This window comes from Notolepis coatsorum (assembly GCF_963971535.1).
Source record: "Notolepis coatsorum genome assembly, chromosome: 2".
NCBI classification, from domain to species: domain Eukaryota; kingdom Metazoa; phylum Chordata; class Actinopteri; order Aulopiformes; family Paralepididae; genus Notolepis; species Notolepis coatsorum.
In genome coordinates this window covers 192,553,367-192,570,256 of record NC_140166.1, presented here as the reverse complement: position 1 = coordinate 192,570,256, position 16,890 = coordinate 192,553,367, and the positions used below count along the sequence as shown (strand labels likewise).

Here is a 16,890-nt window from a genome sequence, read left to right as displayed (position 1 = left end):
GTATTGAAGCGTTGCAGAGTTGTGCTGAGTCCCGCAGCATATGACAAGGCTCCGTGAGTGAAATATGAATACCATGGCGAAAATATGAAATGATTATCAGAATCACGTCGTATGCCGTTATTGGCAGAATTCGCATGAACTTGAAACCCGTCGTACGACGTTATTGGCGGGAAAAGGGTTAACAGGTCAGCAATGGAAGTCCTGGCAGGGGCACTGATCCAATGTCATTATGACTATGCATGCTCCTCCTGGTACACTGGCATCACAGTAGCACTGAAAGGTAGGCTACAAACAGCTTGGAACAAATTAGTTAGAATGATTTTAAAACTCCATCCCAGGACTCACCTTACACAGTCAGACACATTTTAACACTTTGGTCGCCAGGCTTATATTCTTAATATACCATCCTCCGCCAGCTCTATTTGTCTATGGGGATGTTTACCTTCTTTGCAGGGCTATAACCTTTTAAATTGTATTGCTAAATTGACATGACTATGGCCCATTCAACGTCAAGTATCTATTGTTCAGGGTGTAGCAACGTTATACTTTTTCATTCACATATTCATACTAAAATACGGTCTAAAGTATAAGTATGTTTTTATCGTTTTCTGCAGCTTTCTCCAGAAAGTGATTTATAGCCCCAAATGCATTATATTGATGATCAAATACAGTTTGATAGGAATCTGCGCGAGAAAAATTTCAAATGGACGTGCTTCTAGAAGTTACTACTGATCATCTGATGTTGACCGGATGGGGGGGGGGTCGTTTATAATTCCGTGGCCAACGTTAGATGATTCATCTAGTGTGGGTGATATGATCATTAGAGCAGTTAGTATCGAACACGTTAAAAAATAACGCTGAATCTTACCGTAGCTTCCTCATAGCGTTGGGCGATGAGCGTGGAACAGAAATATTCCTATTATGGGATGTAGAAATATGCGATCCATTTCCAGGTTGTATAATAGTATATACGTCCAAATCATGTTGTTTATCGAGTTATTGGTAACGGATTGCTATCCGTTGTGTCTAGCTCGAGTCCTGGGACTATTACCGAGTGATCGGACCGAATTGAAATGAGCACCAGCTTCCATTTCCTGTTTCCGCTCTGGGCGATCCGCCGATCGGCCACCAGATGGCGCTCTTGAACCGTTGGAGAGTTGAGAGGGGATCAGCAGTAGATCTCAAGTCTCCGGGGGAGAAATATGATTTCGATCACAGATTTTTGAAATATTGATATCAATGACGTGGTACGGCATCTTTGGCAGAATGAGCATGGCGGGGAAAGACGTGCTACGGCGTTTTTGGCGACCATAGTGTTAACAGCCTCAAATGGCTCAGGGTTGAGGAGAGGGTCTCTCAAATAAAACTCAACATGACACACAGGATACTCTGGAATACTGTCCCTCAATATCTTAGAGGATATTTTAACATGGGGATGTACATGGACACGCCACCAGGGGGAGCCCTGCTACAGACATCGTCCCAGTGAGATGCAATAGAAAAATAGGTCAAAACTCATTCCTATATTCAGCAGCAGTACAATGGAATAGCCTACCAATGGAGTTGAAGCCCATAAGCCCCTTCTCCACTTTTAAATTAGCTATAAAGAGGTGGATCATAAGTAGCAGAAGCTGGAAGTAGTGAACAAAGGGTTTTTAATATGTGTTATTCCTTTTTTATTATTTTATTGTCTATAAAATGGAATATTATTGTATGTATTTTTTTGTTTTTATTATACACATCCTGACATAGACACTACAAACACCCACGTCCACACACCAGTACATAAATCCACTGACACCAATGATGAAGGACCACAATGGAAACAAGCCTATGGCTTTATTGTGTTTATTGAATCCTATTGATAAATGGAGAAATGTATACCCGTTTCATATTGTGATCAAATGTATGTGTGATTTTCCATTCTAAATCAATAAACTATTCAATCAATAAATCAATCAATCAATCAAACCACAACATCCAACATGAATTTATATGGTCAGGGTAAATCGAATGTTTATAGTTCTTCTAAATATAATGTAGTAACATTTAGGTAGGATGCTAACTTTAAACATATATTTCCCTTTATTTCAAGGGATATGCAAATTATGTGTTTTGCGTGAGTGCAGAGTATTAACAACCAGATCAAAGTGGAAAAGCATGGTTTAGTTCTGTGGTAGTCAATGAGTTTAGAATTAGAACATATTTTATAACATGAGCTTTGCTTCGATATCTTTAGCGTGAGTTGAAGATCATTCCAAGAAGCTGGGGCAATAAAACTAAAAGTTGACTTTCCAAGCTCAGTCTGTACTCTGGGGACCTGAAGCTCATTTGAGCATGTAAAATAGGGTCCATAGTTCCAATCTAGAAGCATTGTGGTCATTTCCCAGCAATGGCCTTGACGATAAACATACTAATGTTTATTTTGCCTCTCCAACCCACTTTATCATACAGGATACAGTGAGAGTACCATATCTATCATCACCATCATCACCAGGACAAATGGAAAAACTGCTTCAATGACCCTCTTTCTGCTAATCGTGCTGGTTCTGCTGGTTCATGCCGGTTCCTGTACAAGAAGCCAATTGTTTGCCTCAATTTACTGGCAAGATTGTCTATATGGTATTTAAAATGTACATTTCTCATCAAGATATTTGTATTCTGTAACTCTTTCGGTGTCAGATCAATTCAGTCGATATGCAAATCATTGTAAACAATATCAATATCTGTTCTATTTATTGTTGCATATCATGACTTTTTGTCTAATATTCAGACCTATGACTATTCATATATTACCTTGAGGTTTTCTACCGGTCAATCTTTATGAGTCTGTGTGGCGATGTTTGATCTGTTGTTTATATACACATACTAACTTCCATTCTAATGCCCATTATTCTGTATATGGGACTATTTAAGGTCTTAATATTGGTCAATCTTCATGTCTCTATTAACCATGCCTGATTGACTTACCGATTACGATTTACCCTCCACTAATGCAAAGTGAATGGGAGTCATGTAGGCAATAGTGATGTGTACATAATTATTAGTAAAACAAAGAAAAAGAACAAAAGCATACACTTATGAGTTAATAAACAGTCAACATCCAATAGCTGCTCTGAGAACACAGAGTCACCACCATTTTCAAAAGCTAGTCATACAAAAGAAAATCATATTTCTAACGGTATGTTTTTGATTTCTGGATGCTGAACTTCATAGTAAAGATACTGGAGACTTCTCCGTTTGTGTGGATATTCCTGAACCGATTAAATAATGATTTATTCTGACAGAACTCTAAGGTTAATATCCCTTTCTAGACAGTGTGTTGCATATGGGCAGTATAAAACGACAAGCTGCATGTTGCCTAGAAACATGAGGTGAATACAAATAGGGCACTGTAGATTCAGGTGTGTAGGCTAGAAATATTAGTCTGTCATATTTTCCAAGAAGAAATGTTGCCAGTGTGCAATTATCGATATTAAGAAGCTGGGGGAAATTCTCAAATGTCACTGTAGTCGACAGCAAATTGCTCTTCAGCTGTGAATGCAAAACTGAAATGTTCCACTGAAGTAAGATGTTGCTTTGATGGCTACAATGTACAATTTTATCAACTGAGCAATGAATATTCAAGTATTTTGTGGTAAACAGTAACAGTATTTGTATAATCTTCAAAGGTAATTTATCCCAATGGTTATTGAAGCAGTGATGAGAAATGTCTCACCCATCTCAGTCCTATTTATTTTAGGTCGACATTCCCACCCCTCCATGAGCACTTTTTGATTATAACGTTGCTAAAGCCTAAGTTATAGATACGTTAATAAAACAAAATGCTCTTTATGTTTTATTGAGGTTATGCAAACTTATGTAATTTACAAAGATATTATTTATCCTGGCTATACGTGCTATGGTTCGCCTAAATGTTATTTCTAGCCACAAGGTGCAAAGAAGAATTCTCTCACTTTCAAACAATTTGTAATAATTTAATTATTATGTAAAAGACACAACAGGAAGAATTTTCACACAACGGGGTTGCAGCCAGGGTGACACAAGGGAGCTTCCCTAACTAGAACGTTCCAGGAAAACTATGTCTATCTTTGTATTTACACAGTTATTTCAGATAGCACAAGGCTTAACCCTTTCACTGCCACACGACACAAGGTTAACCCTTTACTATCACACAACCGACGGTCGCCATGTGCAAAAAAAAGTTAATGTAGAGCCCTGAATAACAATACCAATAATAATAATAATAATAATAATACATTTACTATTCCCTTTGGTATTTGGTTTTCAATATAAAATGTGGTGAAATGATTTCAATGTGTATTAGTACTTTTTAAAACATTATACAATACAATACCGAAAACCATGATCATTTTAGTCATGATAATCTTGATTTCATACCATACCATCTCTAGCCTAGGGTTTCATCTGTTTTGGACAGGGTGAACGCCGGTCTAAATATAAAAATAAGAAATGTCACCATTTACAAAAATAAACAACTCCTAAAGCCTTATCTCGCCACTGTTCCTTTTTAGGCCAGCTTTCACCGACCCTACCCATGAGCTGCACTGCATAGGAAAGATAACAGGGAGCAGGCCGCTACATTACCCCTCTGTGCAGAGAAACCAAGCAGCGTCACATGCCGTCACAGATACACTAGCCACCATACAGTTGAAGGGGGGAGGGGTGTGAATGGAAGGGTGATAGATGGGAGAAGGAGAGCAAAGGAAAGGCTGGCTGAGAAGAGGAGCAGCTCCTACCCTTCTTCTGGTTCCAAGATCCAAGAAGGCCATCCTGCCTGAGCACTGACTACCATGTTCCCTTCGTCCGTCGACAGTGTTGGACACAAATCCACAGACATAGCCTAAACACACCTAAGCGCCCTCATGCGCACACACACACATACAAAATATATACGCAGCAGCTGTGTCAAGTCGCCCCCTTGCTCTGCTCTCTAAGCGTGAGGCTTCATGTGACTGACCAGCCTGCCGGCTTCAGGGACGCACGCTCTGCTTTCACCATCTCTTCCCCGGCACGCCTAATGGAAAATCACCCATGAGTAATCCACAGAGACGGGCAACGTTGGTGTTTCTCAAGAACCACCTCTGACGTTTTCAGTTTCCTCCTGCATCACTGCCATTGTAAAATGATAGCCTGATATCGTAGTAGTAGAGGTGGCACTGTCAAAACAAAAGCAAAACTAAAGCTACGCATGCAGGCTGCAGCACTAGGACAAGAACAGCACAGAACCAACACACTGAACAGCGCCAGTCTCCCAGCAATCCTGTGTGATCCATGCTCAGAGAGATTGAGCTGTTGATAGGATTTGGCCCAGTGTGTGTACGGTGTACTCCAACACAGGCCAGAGATCAGGGAGAGGAGGACTGACTCGAAAGACATTATCCAAGTTTAGTGGATACCAATACAATGACGGGAGAGCCCTGATCTGAAGGTTACACCACCAGAGTATGAAAGAGGGAGAGAGTGAACGAGAACGAGGGAGCAAACAAGCAATATCTACAGCCAATGCCTAGGTTTGTTCCTTGCCAGGAGCAGATTCTGTGCCAGAAATTAGGCCTTGAATTGCTAAACAGATCATGCAGTGGGTAAAAACAGTGGGTAAAAAAAAAAGTAGTTACACTACTCAAGTCAAATAAGACAAAGGTCATGTAACCTACTCTTATCAGAATCTGTTAACGCAAATGCTGCCAGCTAGGTCACAGTATTTGGGCTAGCAAGAGTAATTTACATTGGAAACCCCCTTCATAGCCCTTGAGCCAAGGCCGATATGACAGTGATATCATTGCGGCAGAAGCCTTGGCAGGCAGGCATCAGTTGCATTCCAATGCCACATAGGTGGTTAGGGATCCAGCCATTGGAAATGTCTGACTGACATTTATGAGGCCTCTCCAGACGACCCATCTGTAGCTGCACACAGATCATTATTTAAAAAGGCAAAAGAATACTGGTCAGGTACGTAGGTGAGTGTCCAGAATCAGTTTCAGCTAATTAGCCTCAGTTGATATTTCATTGGTTTTGCATTGATTTGATTCAATGCTAAGAGCTGCTCATTTAGAAAATAGTTAGCATGCTTTTTACCATGTTCCACATTTGAACATAGACTGGCCAATACTAGCTTAGCGACGGTTGTCTCAGACATTGTGAGAATTCTGCTCCATAGACCCATATGCAATTGATTCAGATTTTCAGGCTGGTTTTGTGATGTAATTGGGAAAGATTGACAAAGAATGTCCAAGGGGTACATGCAATAGTTAAAAAAGGTATCCTGAGAGGCTGAGCAATGAATGGACCATAATTATTCACACAGCGGCCATATTTCTCTTACGTCATGATCAGGTTGGGATTCCTTTCCACCCTGTTCCCAATGGGGACATAGCGAAATTGCGGCCTGTGGACCAAGCTGTGTGGCCTGCCACGTAACAAGCTCTCAACACAGCCTAACAGCTAAACATGGTGATATGAAGTCAGTGTGTCTCCAAAAGTAGCTGGATGCATCATGACTGACTGCTGCTGTTGTTTTCTGTGCATTACATCACTCCAACCACTTGATGGGACTATCAGTGGTTAACTATGGAGGGGTGAGTTAGGGGCCTTTCTCACTCACTACTCGGGGCCGAATCAGCGCCGGGTGCGCGCCCAAAAGGGGTGTGTCTGTCTGAGTGGGAACGCTCACCCCCGTGACATCATCGCCTACGGCAGTGTTTCTCAAAGTGCTATCTGTTGCAGCTGCACTGTTCTCAATGAAAATACCATATTTTGGTCCGCTTACAAGGTCAAAACGCAAACCATAAACAAAACCCAGAGCGCACCAAGACTGAGTGTGTACACAAACTAGAGGGGGGAGAGGGGGAGTTTGCATCAGATCTCGGAACGGACTAGAACGGAATGGAACCGAATGGGTGAGTGAGAAAGGCTGGATGCTGATATAAAATAAAACAAATAACCAATAAATATGAAGTTATATTTGAACCTCTGTTGCGGCTTATATTCATGTGCGCCTTATAGTCAGAAAATGGTGAATCATCATGTGGCAATAACCACATCCCCTGGCTTACAGCAGTATGTGAATATGAATATGAATAAATGTCAAAATAACCTGACACTTTGTTTCCTAAGAATTTCTCTTCCTCATTCAGAGCTGGCAAGGGCAACACAAGTGGCACACATGAGCACATGTGCAAAGCGCACACAACTGTTTCCCTCTCAGCATATCAAGTGAGGTTTTACTTTTTGTGCTCAGTCACATTTACTTTTTGTGCTCAGTCACATCTATTTTTAAGGCATTCCTGCTATATTGAAAACAGCATGCAATGGACCCATAACATTGCGAGTATGACTGTATCAGGGTTAGGTTCACTTCACTTTCAATTCAAATCAGGTTTTCTTTAGAATTCAAATATTGAAAACAAGTCTTAGGCAGTCCATTAACTCATTGGTGGCCAATAACAAGTAAACTCGTGTTTCGCCGCCAACGCTTGAGCGCCAATAACGAGTAAACTTTTTCCTTTGATTTCTAAATGATCATCCGGATCACTCTAGCCGTCCCTGGCTCATTTGCCTATGTTGGAATTGCAATGCCAATCGAATCTCACCAGGTGGCAGTATCGCCTACCTTTTAAACTCTGATAGTAAGGGATCAGTAGAGACAATGGCTGAAGTGGACGCGTCTATATTAATGCCAGCCCAAGAGTGCAAGAGTGCTTCCGCATTCGCCGGTAACCAATGCGCATTTTCTTTTTGACGCCCCACAAACGCATGCTTCCCTTGTAACGTTAACACAGCCCAGCTGTCAACTGGTTATTTCGCGCGACTGTACATTGTAACATTAACACAGCCCAGCTGTCAACTGTACTTTGTAACGTTATGTTATTTTGGGCATTCATAACGTTATTTCGCGCGACTGTACATTGTAACGTTAACACAGCCCAGCTGTCAACTGTACTTTGTAATGCTATGTTATTTCAGGCGTTTTATTCATAACAAACATTGACACGATTCCACCAACACATATGTAATATTAACACTTTAATCGCCGGGAACGGCGTAACTCGTCTTTGCTCGCCATGCTCATTCTGCCGAAGACGCCGTAACTCGTCTTTGATATCAATATTTCAAAAATCTGTGATCGAAATCATATTTCTCCTCCGGAGACATGATATGTACTGGTGAGCTCCACTCAACTGTCTATCGGTTCAAGAGCACCATCTGGTGGCCGATCAGCAGATCGGCCAAGAGGGAGGGGCACGCCAAACAGGAAGTGCTCATCCATATTTCGTCCGGGCACTCGCGATCGTTAGCCGGACTCCATCTCAACACACTGGATAATCAATCGCTCGCCCTAACTCAATAAACAACGTTATTTGGACGTATATAGTATTATACAACCTGGAAATGGTTCATCTATATCAACATCCCATAATCGAAAACTGTCTACTCCAAGCTGATCGTCCAACGGCGCGAGGAACATACGGTAAGATCCAGCATTATTTTCTAACGTGTTCCATATAAACTGCTCTGATGACCATATGACCCACACTAGACGAATGATATAACGTTGCCCACGGAATTATAAACGACCCCCCGCCCATCCGGTCAATATCAGATGATACGTAGTAACTTCTAGAAGTACCTCCAGTTGAAATTTTTCATCTGGCACCGATCGCTACCAAACTGTATTTGATCATCAAACTTGAAACTTGAAAACTTGAAGCTATAAATCAAGTTCTGGAGAAAGCTGCAGAAAACGATAAAAACATACTTATACTTTAGACCATATTTTAGTATGAATATGTGAATGAAAAAGTATAACTTTGCTACACCCTGAACAATGGATATAGGACATTGAATGGGCCATAATAATGTCAATTTAGCGTTTGACGCTATTTGTCGGATGACGCTATTTACGTTTAACACTTCGAATGCCCATCACGAGATATCTCGGGTTATCAGCCCGCCCCCTGAATGCCCATCACGAGAATTCTCGTTTTATTTTTTTTATTAGCGATCTGAATTCATATTTCATCAACCGAGTCTACCGTTGGTAAACCTGCCCCGCCAGGCGCTCATATGTGAAAAAAGCGCCCCCTATCGTCTCCCAGATGGTAATGCACCCTTTTGGATTGGACTCAATGAAAATGGATGAGAAAAAAAAAGTAATTTTACTTCTCACGCATGTAACTGGAGCCGATCAGATTCATTCTGGACCCTCAGCACAGCGTGTAATATGTGTTTTACAGTATACGCGTTGGATCAATAAAAGGATCGATTTTTGGAATGGCGATCAGGAATTGGAATAATCCATTTGGATACCATCTGATCTCAGGTAAGGAATCTATTTTACCAGTCTTAGGATAATCAGACCTGTTTTCACGGAGATATAAGCTTGTCCCCTATATGTGATATGGCTGTTTGACTGTAAGAGCGATCAGGAACTGAGAGAATCGATTTTCAGCTTGTGGCACCAGCGTGCATACGTACACATATACTATCGATAATCTAGCGTTTATTTGAAAACGATTCAGAAATAAGCCGAAAAATGACAACGTTCTAGAATATTACAGTACAGGGCGATTATCATGGAATCTTTTTTTTCTTCTTGAAAACGAGGGCTTTTCAAAATGCTATAAAACGGAAATGAACCGATAAAAAAACAATCCGCTTCGACAATGTTGACTGGAAATGAGTCATTGATAAGCGACGGGCAGATTAGACACATAGCCATAATTTAAAACATAGATTAGGCGATATTAATGCTAACATTGAAGTGGATGGTGGGCATTCAAGCACTAAATGTGCGCCCCCTGCTGGGCACTGAAAGTGTTAAGGGTTAAGAGGTAGGTTTATAGAGTAGTTACATATTCTTCACTTCAGCTGTAATGAGTGTCAGCTGATTAATGCTGATTAATGTTGCATCCAAGCATTTAAAAAAATGGATGCTGCAAAAGCTAAAAATAGCAGAATCCCCCATTCACTTTGACTAGCTAACCCAGAGCCTTTTATTACCAGAGTTGGGACATTAAAGGCTCGGCACTAGCCCACCTCAAAAATCAGCAGCCAGAATTTGAACACGGACAAGGACACATGACCACAACATCACACCTATTCTGGCAGAATTACATTGGCTTCCAGTTTCCTACAGACTACAATTCAAGACACTGCTGTTGACATTCCTGGCCCCTTCATACATCACTGAACCTCTGGTACCTCATGCTACCTACCTACCCACCCACTCACTGAACCTCTGGTACCTCATGCTACCTACCCACCCACTCACTGAACCTCTGGTACCTCATGCTACCTACCCACCCACTCACTGAACCTCTGGTACCTCATGCTACCTACCTACCCACCCACTCACTGAACCTCTGGTACCTCATGCTACCTACCCACCCACTCACTGAACCTCTGGTACCTCATGTTACCTACCCACCCACTCACTGAACCTCTGGTACCTCATTCTACCTACCCACCCACTCACTGAACCTCTGGTATCTCATGCTACCTACCCACTCACTCACTGAACCTCTGGTACCTCATGCTACCTACCCACCCACTCACTGAACCTGGTACCTCATGCTACCTACCCACCCACTCACTGAACCTGGTACCTCATGCTACCTACCCACCCACTCACTGAACCTGGTACCTCATGCTACCTACCCACCCACTCACTGAACCTGGTACCTCATGCTACCTACCCACTCACTCACTGAACCTCTGGTACCTCATGCTACCTACCCACCCACTCACTGAACCTGGTACCTCATGCTACCTACCCACCCACTCACTGAACCTGGTACCTCATGCTACCTACCCACCCACTCACTGAACCTCTGGTATCTCATGCTACCTACCCACTCACTCACTGAACCTCTGGTACCTCATGCTACCTACCCACCCACTCACTGAACCTGGTACCTCATGCTACCTACCCACCCACTCACTGAACCTGGTACCTCATGCTACCTACCCACCCACTCACTGAACCTCTGGTACCTCATGTTACCTACCCACCCACTCACTGAACCCCTGGTACCTCATGCTACCTACCCACCCACTCACTGAACCTCTGGTACCTCATGCTACCTACCTACCCACCCACTCACTGAACCTCTGGTACCTCATGCTACCTACTCACCCACTCACTGAACCTGGTACCTCATGCTACCTACCCACCCACTCACTGAACCCCTGGTACCTCATGCTACCTACCCACCCACTCACTGAACCTCTGGTACCTCATGCTACCTACTCACCCACTCACTGAACCTGGTACCTCATGCTACCTACCCACCCACTGAACCTGGTACCTCTGGTACCTCATGCTACCTACCCACCCACTCACTCACTCACTCACTCACTGAACCTCTGGTACCTCATGCTACCTACCCACCCACCCACTCACACACTCTCTTGTCCGTTTTGATTAATTTATCAAAATGTTGACTTTTTAAACAATACTTTATTTATGCATTCATACAGTATGTCTAATGTCTATATTCTTAAAATGTTTATATATTTGTTTGACCTTTCTCTCTGTACCTGCTGTTTTAAGCTTTTGAAATTAGTATGGAAATATAAAGGTGATCGGTGACTTGAGAAAAGTTATGCTATAATATGAGTTCAAATCATATATATGATTTTGATCGGTTTTGTTCTTATGGACTGAATATGTCATTTGTATTTTATGGTTGAGAATTGTGATATCTAACTTATGAATATTGAGTGAGCTTTTATTCACCGTTTTGTTCGTTGTGATGTTTTCTTGTGAGTACTTCAATGTTTGTGGTTTTATATTTTTATTTAACTTTTTTTGTGTGTGTTTGTATTTTTAATGTTTGGACCCCAGGAAGAGTAGTCTCACTTTGGTGTAGACTAATGGGGAATCTTGGGGATCCACAATAAAACAATAAGCGCCTTGAGATCCACACTATAGATAATAAGTCCTGTGCTAACCAGCTAGCCCCTCTGTTCACCGCCATATTTAATCGATCCCTGGCGGAGTCAGTGGTCCCTGCCTGCTTCAAGAATCTACTTCTACTAGCGTAGAGCCCTATATATGGAGACATTAACATTACGTTATCAAACATAGGGACGAAGACTGTAAAAAAAGTGTCAATGTTTTATAATCTTTATGTAAATTTTCATCATAAAAATTCTGTGCCCCCGAAAATCAATTAAGGGGGGCAAAAAAAGCCCTGGATTTTTTTTTTTACATTTCTAACCCTGATGTGCTCACAGCATCTGTTGCATGGTTTCACACTGCTTCCAAAGAAATACAAAGAGCAAGATCAAGAGAGAGCATAAAACAAGTTGTGGAACAAAATGCTTCCTGAGCTGTGTTGAATATCACACAAGCTTTATGATGACTGAATTAAGCAGCCACTTTAGACATTTTGGGGCATTTTCTGCTTAGGTGGGTGAGTGCATCACTTGCTTAAATCTGCCTATGTTTAGGGAAACCCCTAGAACACACATTAGCTATGCAGATGCATGGAGACAAATCTGCCAGCATGCACATAATGTGAGCGCTCGCACACACAGACACGCACACAAGAACACACAAGTACACGCCCCTTCCCCCTGCGTGGGAGCAGAGGGATGTAAGGGAGCAGGGGGTGCTCCTCTCATTTGACAGCAAGGCCGTGGAATAGGGCCGGGTTGCCAGATGCTAAGATAGCGAACCCCCCCCCCCCCCCCCCCCCCCCCCAGTAAGACCGACGCCAGGCCACCCGCAACAGGAAATTAAGGAGATCTAATAAAGGAACTGAAGGCCACCCCCAGGTTTTAAACACAGGAGGACAGGACTGTGCTGCCACAAGCATAACTTTCTCAGAACCAGTAGGACAGGACAATCTGGTTACTGTTACAGTCTATCAACACTGCTGTTGGCTGCTGGTTCTGAGTATGTTACTTCAATGGAACTGAGATTCCCAGTGCATATGGAATACTCAATGGGGGTCTACTACATTAAAGCAATCTACGGGTGAGCAATCCTATTATATATAATAAAGGACAATATTTATGAAAGTAGGCCAAAGGCTCATTAACACTTTGAGTGCCAGCGACGAGATTTATTGTTAGTTCATGCCAACCGTTGAGTGCCAGCCGACGAGAGATCTCGTTTTTAATCGTTATTTTTTTATTATCGATTTGAATTCATATTTCATCAATCTAGTCTCACGTTAGTGCTGCAAACTCTCTCTGAGCTCCATTGGGAAAATACCGCCCCCTATTATCGTCTCTCCCTGTTGTACTGCACCCCATTGGATTAGACTGAATGAAACACATGAATCCAGCTTCCTCATTTTACTTCTCGGGCAAGCCACCCGAGGGGATCCAAGTAATTTCCGAGCCCCAAAACAGCGTGGAATACATATTTCCAGTATCCAGCGTTGGATCAATAAAACGCGGTCGATATTTGGAATGGCGATCAGGAATTGGAATAATCTTTTTGGAGAACATCTGATCTGAGGTAAGGAATCTATTTTACCAGTCTTAGGATAATCAGAACTTTTTTCACAGAGATATCAGCATGTGCCATATGTGTGTGTGTGTGTGCTGATCAGGAAATAAGAGATTTGATTTTTCAGCCCGCTTATATAGTGTGCATAAGTACACATATACTATCGATAATCTAGCATTTATTTGAAAACGATTCATAAATAGGCCGAAAAATGAAACGTTTTTTGTGTATTCCAGAATATTCCAGTAAAGGGTGTTTATCACAGAATATATATTTTCCTGAAACTTTCAAAAAACAAGTTTTTCAAAATGGTATAAAACGGAAATGAACCGATTAAAAAACAATCCGTTTCGACAATGTTGACTGCAAACAAGTCATTGATAAGCGACGGCCAGATTAGACACATAATTTAAGACATAGTTTATGCGTTCACAAATATGAGAGCGCTATCATTGAGTGGGTGGTGGCATTCAAGGGGGGTAAGGCGCACGGCATGGCTGGTAATGAAAGTGTTAAATGCAGACCACTAGGAGGAAAACAAGGCACACTTTAACTTTGATTTAACAAAGGTATATTAGTTTATTTATTACACCAGGAGAGAGTATCTATTTGAGGCCTGGAAAAGTTGCCATCATAGTAGCACTGGGTGGTACATCAATAATGGCAGCAGCTTTACAAAAACAACATGAAAACCATAAACAAAAAACATTCCCAGCAATATTTCGCCAGAAAGAGTCATGAATAGAGCTGAACGAGACTGAATCCTGTTCCATTTTTTTTAACAACTGATGCCCGAGACAGTCAGTCAGTCTAGGTTTCCATTTGATTTTTCCTGGATACAATGACTTTTTCCCCTGGAATTACCCAAAATGAGTCCAACAACCAACACAACATAAAAACAAAAGGAAAAGATGAAGAAAGGTGATCCTCTGGACAGGCCAACATCCCTTCATAATGTGAATAAAAGGGTTTAATAGAAAATGATGTGTGTGTGCGTGTGTGGTGTAAACTTACTGGTTTCCAGATTGCATTGGGCAGTGTACGCTGTATCCAGCCTGCTGAGAGAAGGAACCCCAGGAGTCGGATGAGGTGTATACAGAACTCTGGAACACAGGAGGAAAATACACATTTTAGTAGCCGTGGAAGACCCACCACACTCAATATAGCCTCACAATATAGGACTCAATATAGCTAAGTCATAAGTGTTAGTATGTGGGGGGGTGCATCTTATTCTTATAATTTCTTTTAATATAAATGGTGCTTATTTCTTTAGTATAGTAACGCAAAATCTAGAAGTGGAAGTAACCATATCCCAAACTACATTTGATATGCCCCAAATTGTGTGCAAAGAGGACGTTAATGCTATTGCTTCCACCAGACCAGTGCATTTTACCACCTGCTACAGCGATAAAATAATTTAAAGTGGTAGAGGCCTACTTTACTTTGGGGTCAAAATCAGACCACATCTTTGCTCCACAGGCTCTTGGCCGCTAGAACCCACCTATAATACATGATGACAGAAACAGAAAGACAGGTGGCTGAATGTTATTCTCATTTAGCGGATATATATATACCTGTGCTCATCTCAATAATAATGGAAGTTAAGAAAAGTCAGTGCTACTATTCAATCCCTGAATGACTAGTATCAGTGTGAGATAAATCAACTCCTACTACATCTAGATGACTGTGCCGCAAAATAGACATCACAGCCTAAAACCCTCAAATGTCAATTGAACTCTCTCAAGCCCGGCCCCCTTTTCCCGATCCTCCAATCACAACTGTTGCTTATAGTTGCTTATATCGTCTAGAATAGATCTATTTGCAGAGCAAGATGAGTGGCTGCTTAACCGTTTCAGATTGAGATGTATGCAATACTCTGGAGCATCACCTCAGACACAACACACGCCGCAGTCATTCAGTATTGACAAAGCCTACATTGCTGGAACGATTAATTTCACACACGTACAATAAGTATAAGTCTTTATTTGTCATCAGATTAACACACACACACACAGTCATGAGTCGTGAGATGTGTGTGTGTGGTGTGTGTGTGTGTGTGTGTGTGTGTGTGCGTGTGTGTGTGACCAATGTCAGATTGCGAGTGGATTACTTTCCAGAGACATGAAAGAGCGTACAGGGGGACACTGGACACAAAACTGCTCCAGGTAAGATCTAACTTTGCTGTTACTCCCGGAGGCGCAGAGAAGTGGGGCAGACTGGTGTCAATTCTGATCAGCGGTTTTTTCAATAATGGAATATTCTCCGCGACGCAACGAAACGTACAGATTCAAGCTTCTGAAATATGTCGCCAGAATCCTGAAGAAATTCCCTCTCTCTGCCGATTTCCCAGTGGACCTTACACCTGACTCGCTGACAGCTGACACCTTAGAAACGCAGCTCTGCTTCATCCGTGAGCAGGGGACGAAATTAGGCCATTTTACTCGCCAAATGAGAGTATTCTTTATGTTTGGCGAGTGATTCATGAAGAGCACTCGCCACACTGGCGAGTAGTAAACAAAACAAAACAAAGAAATCATTCTGCAATCTGCTGATTCGCTCACTGGCACAAGCCGAACTCCCATTTGCACCTCATAATAATCCATAACCAATGAACATCATCGTTGCGCTCTAAGCTCCTCCAATGAACACTCGTTTTCTAGAAGATGCCGCCCATCTAAGGGAAGTGGACAGACCACTGCGTGCGGACCTACAGACTCCTGTCCTGTCACCGGCTTGACAACGTAGACAAACTTAGACAAAAACACATCAGTGGATGAAAATAATTGCATGTAGAGTCGTCGCTTTCGGATATCAGTGCTGTCTGACATGGGGCGAACAACAGCACACGACGCGTCTCCTTCGAGTCGGATGAGAATGACAAGTGGGCGCGAGGCTAACGATTCCACTCACTCAAGTGAACCAGCATTAGCCGGCTAGCTACCTAGCATGTAACAAGCTACCATAACGCGCGTTCAACATAGTGGACGACTATACTGAGTGGATTTGCTTAAATGCAGCCGAGTGACATTTTATTATTACCGGGTTTCCCCCCATATCACCACTCGCCCATATGCCCTTCACAAAGGTGATGTTGTCATACTTGTCATTCAGAATACACTTGCTGAACCCCTAGCGTTGACATGAGATTCGATTCCAATGTATTGTCATCATACAGCACAAGTACAGTACAACCAGAATACGTTTGGCATCCAACCAGAGTGTAAATGTAACAAGTCAAGTTCAAGTTGTTTTATTTAGCCATTACGTTACAGTGAAATGCTTGGTTCTTTCACTGCCCAGCCCAACCCAGTCCAACCTAGACCAGCCCAACTTTCTCTGCCCAGTTCAGCCCAACCCAGTCCAGCATAGTTCCCTCTTTCATGTTAATATGTGATATCCTAATA

The 16,890-nt window shown here is 42.2% G+C and overlaps 1 protein-coding gene across 2 annotated transcripts in view; it reads right to left on the bottom strand.

Annotated features, from left to right (window-relative positions):
* Positions 1-16,890, bottom strand: part of sbno2b (strawberry notch homolog 2b) — a 126,009-nt gene that overhangs the window by 77,344 nt on the left and 31,775 nt on the right. For both annotated transcript variants that reach the window (XM_084308862.1, XM_084308863.1), the window contains exon 3: positions 14,501-14,589. In XM_084308862.1, coding sequence (XP_084164988.1) covers positions 14,501-14,589 — 89 coding nt within the window. The remainder of the gene's footprint in view (positions 1-14,500; positions 14,590-16,890) is intronic.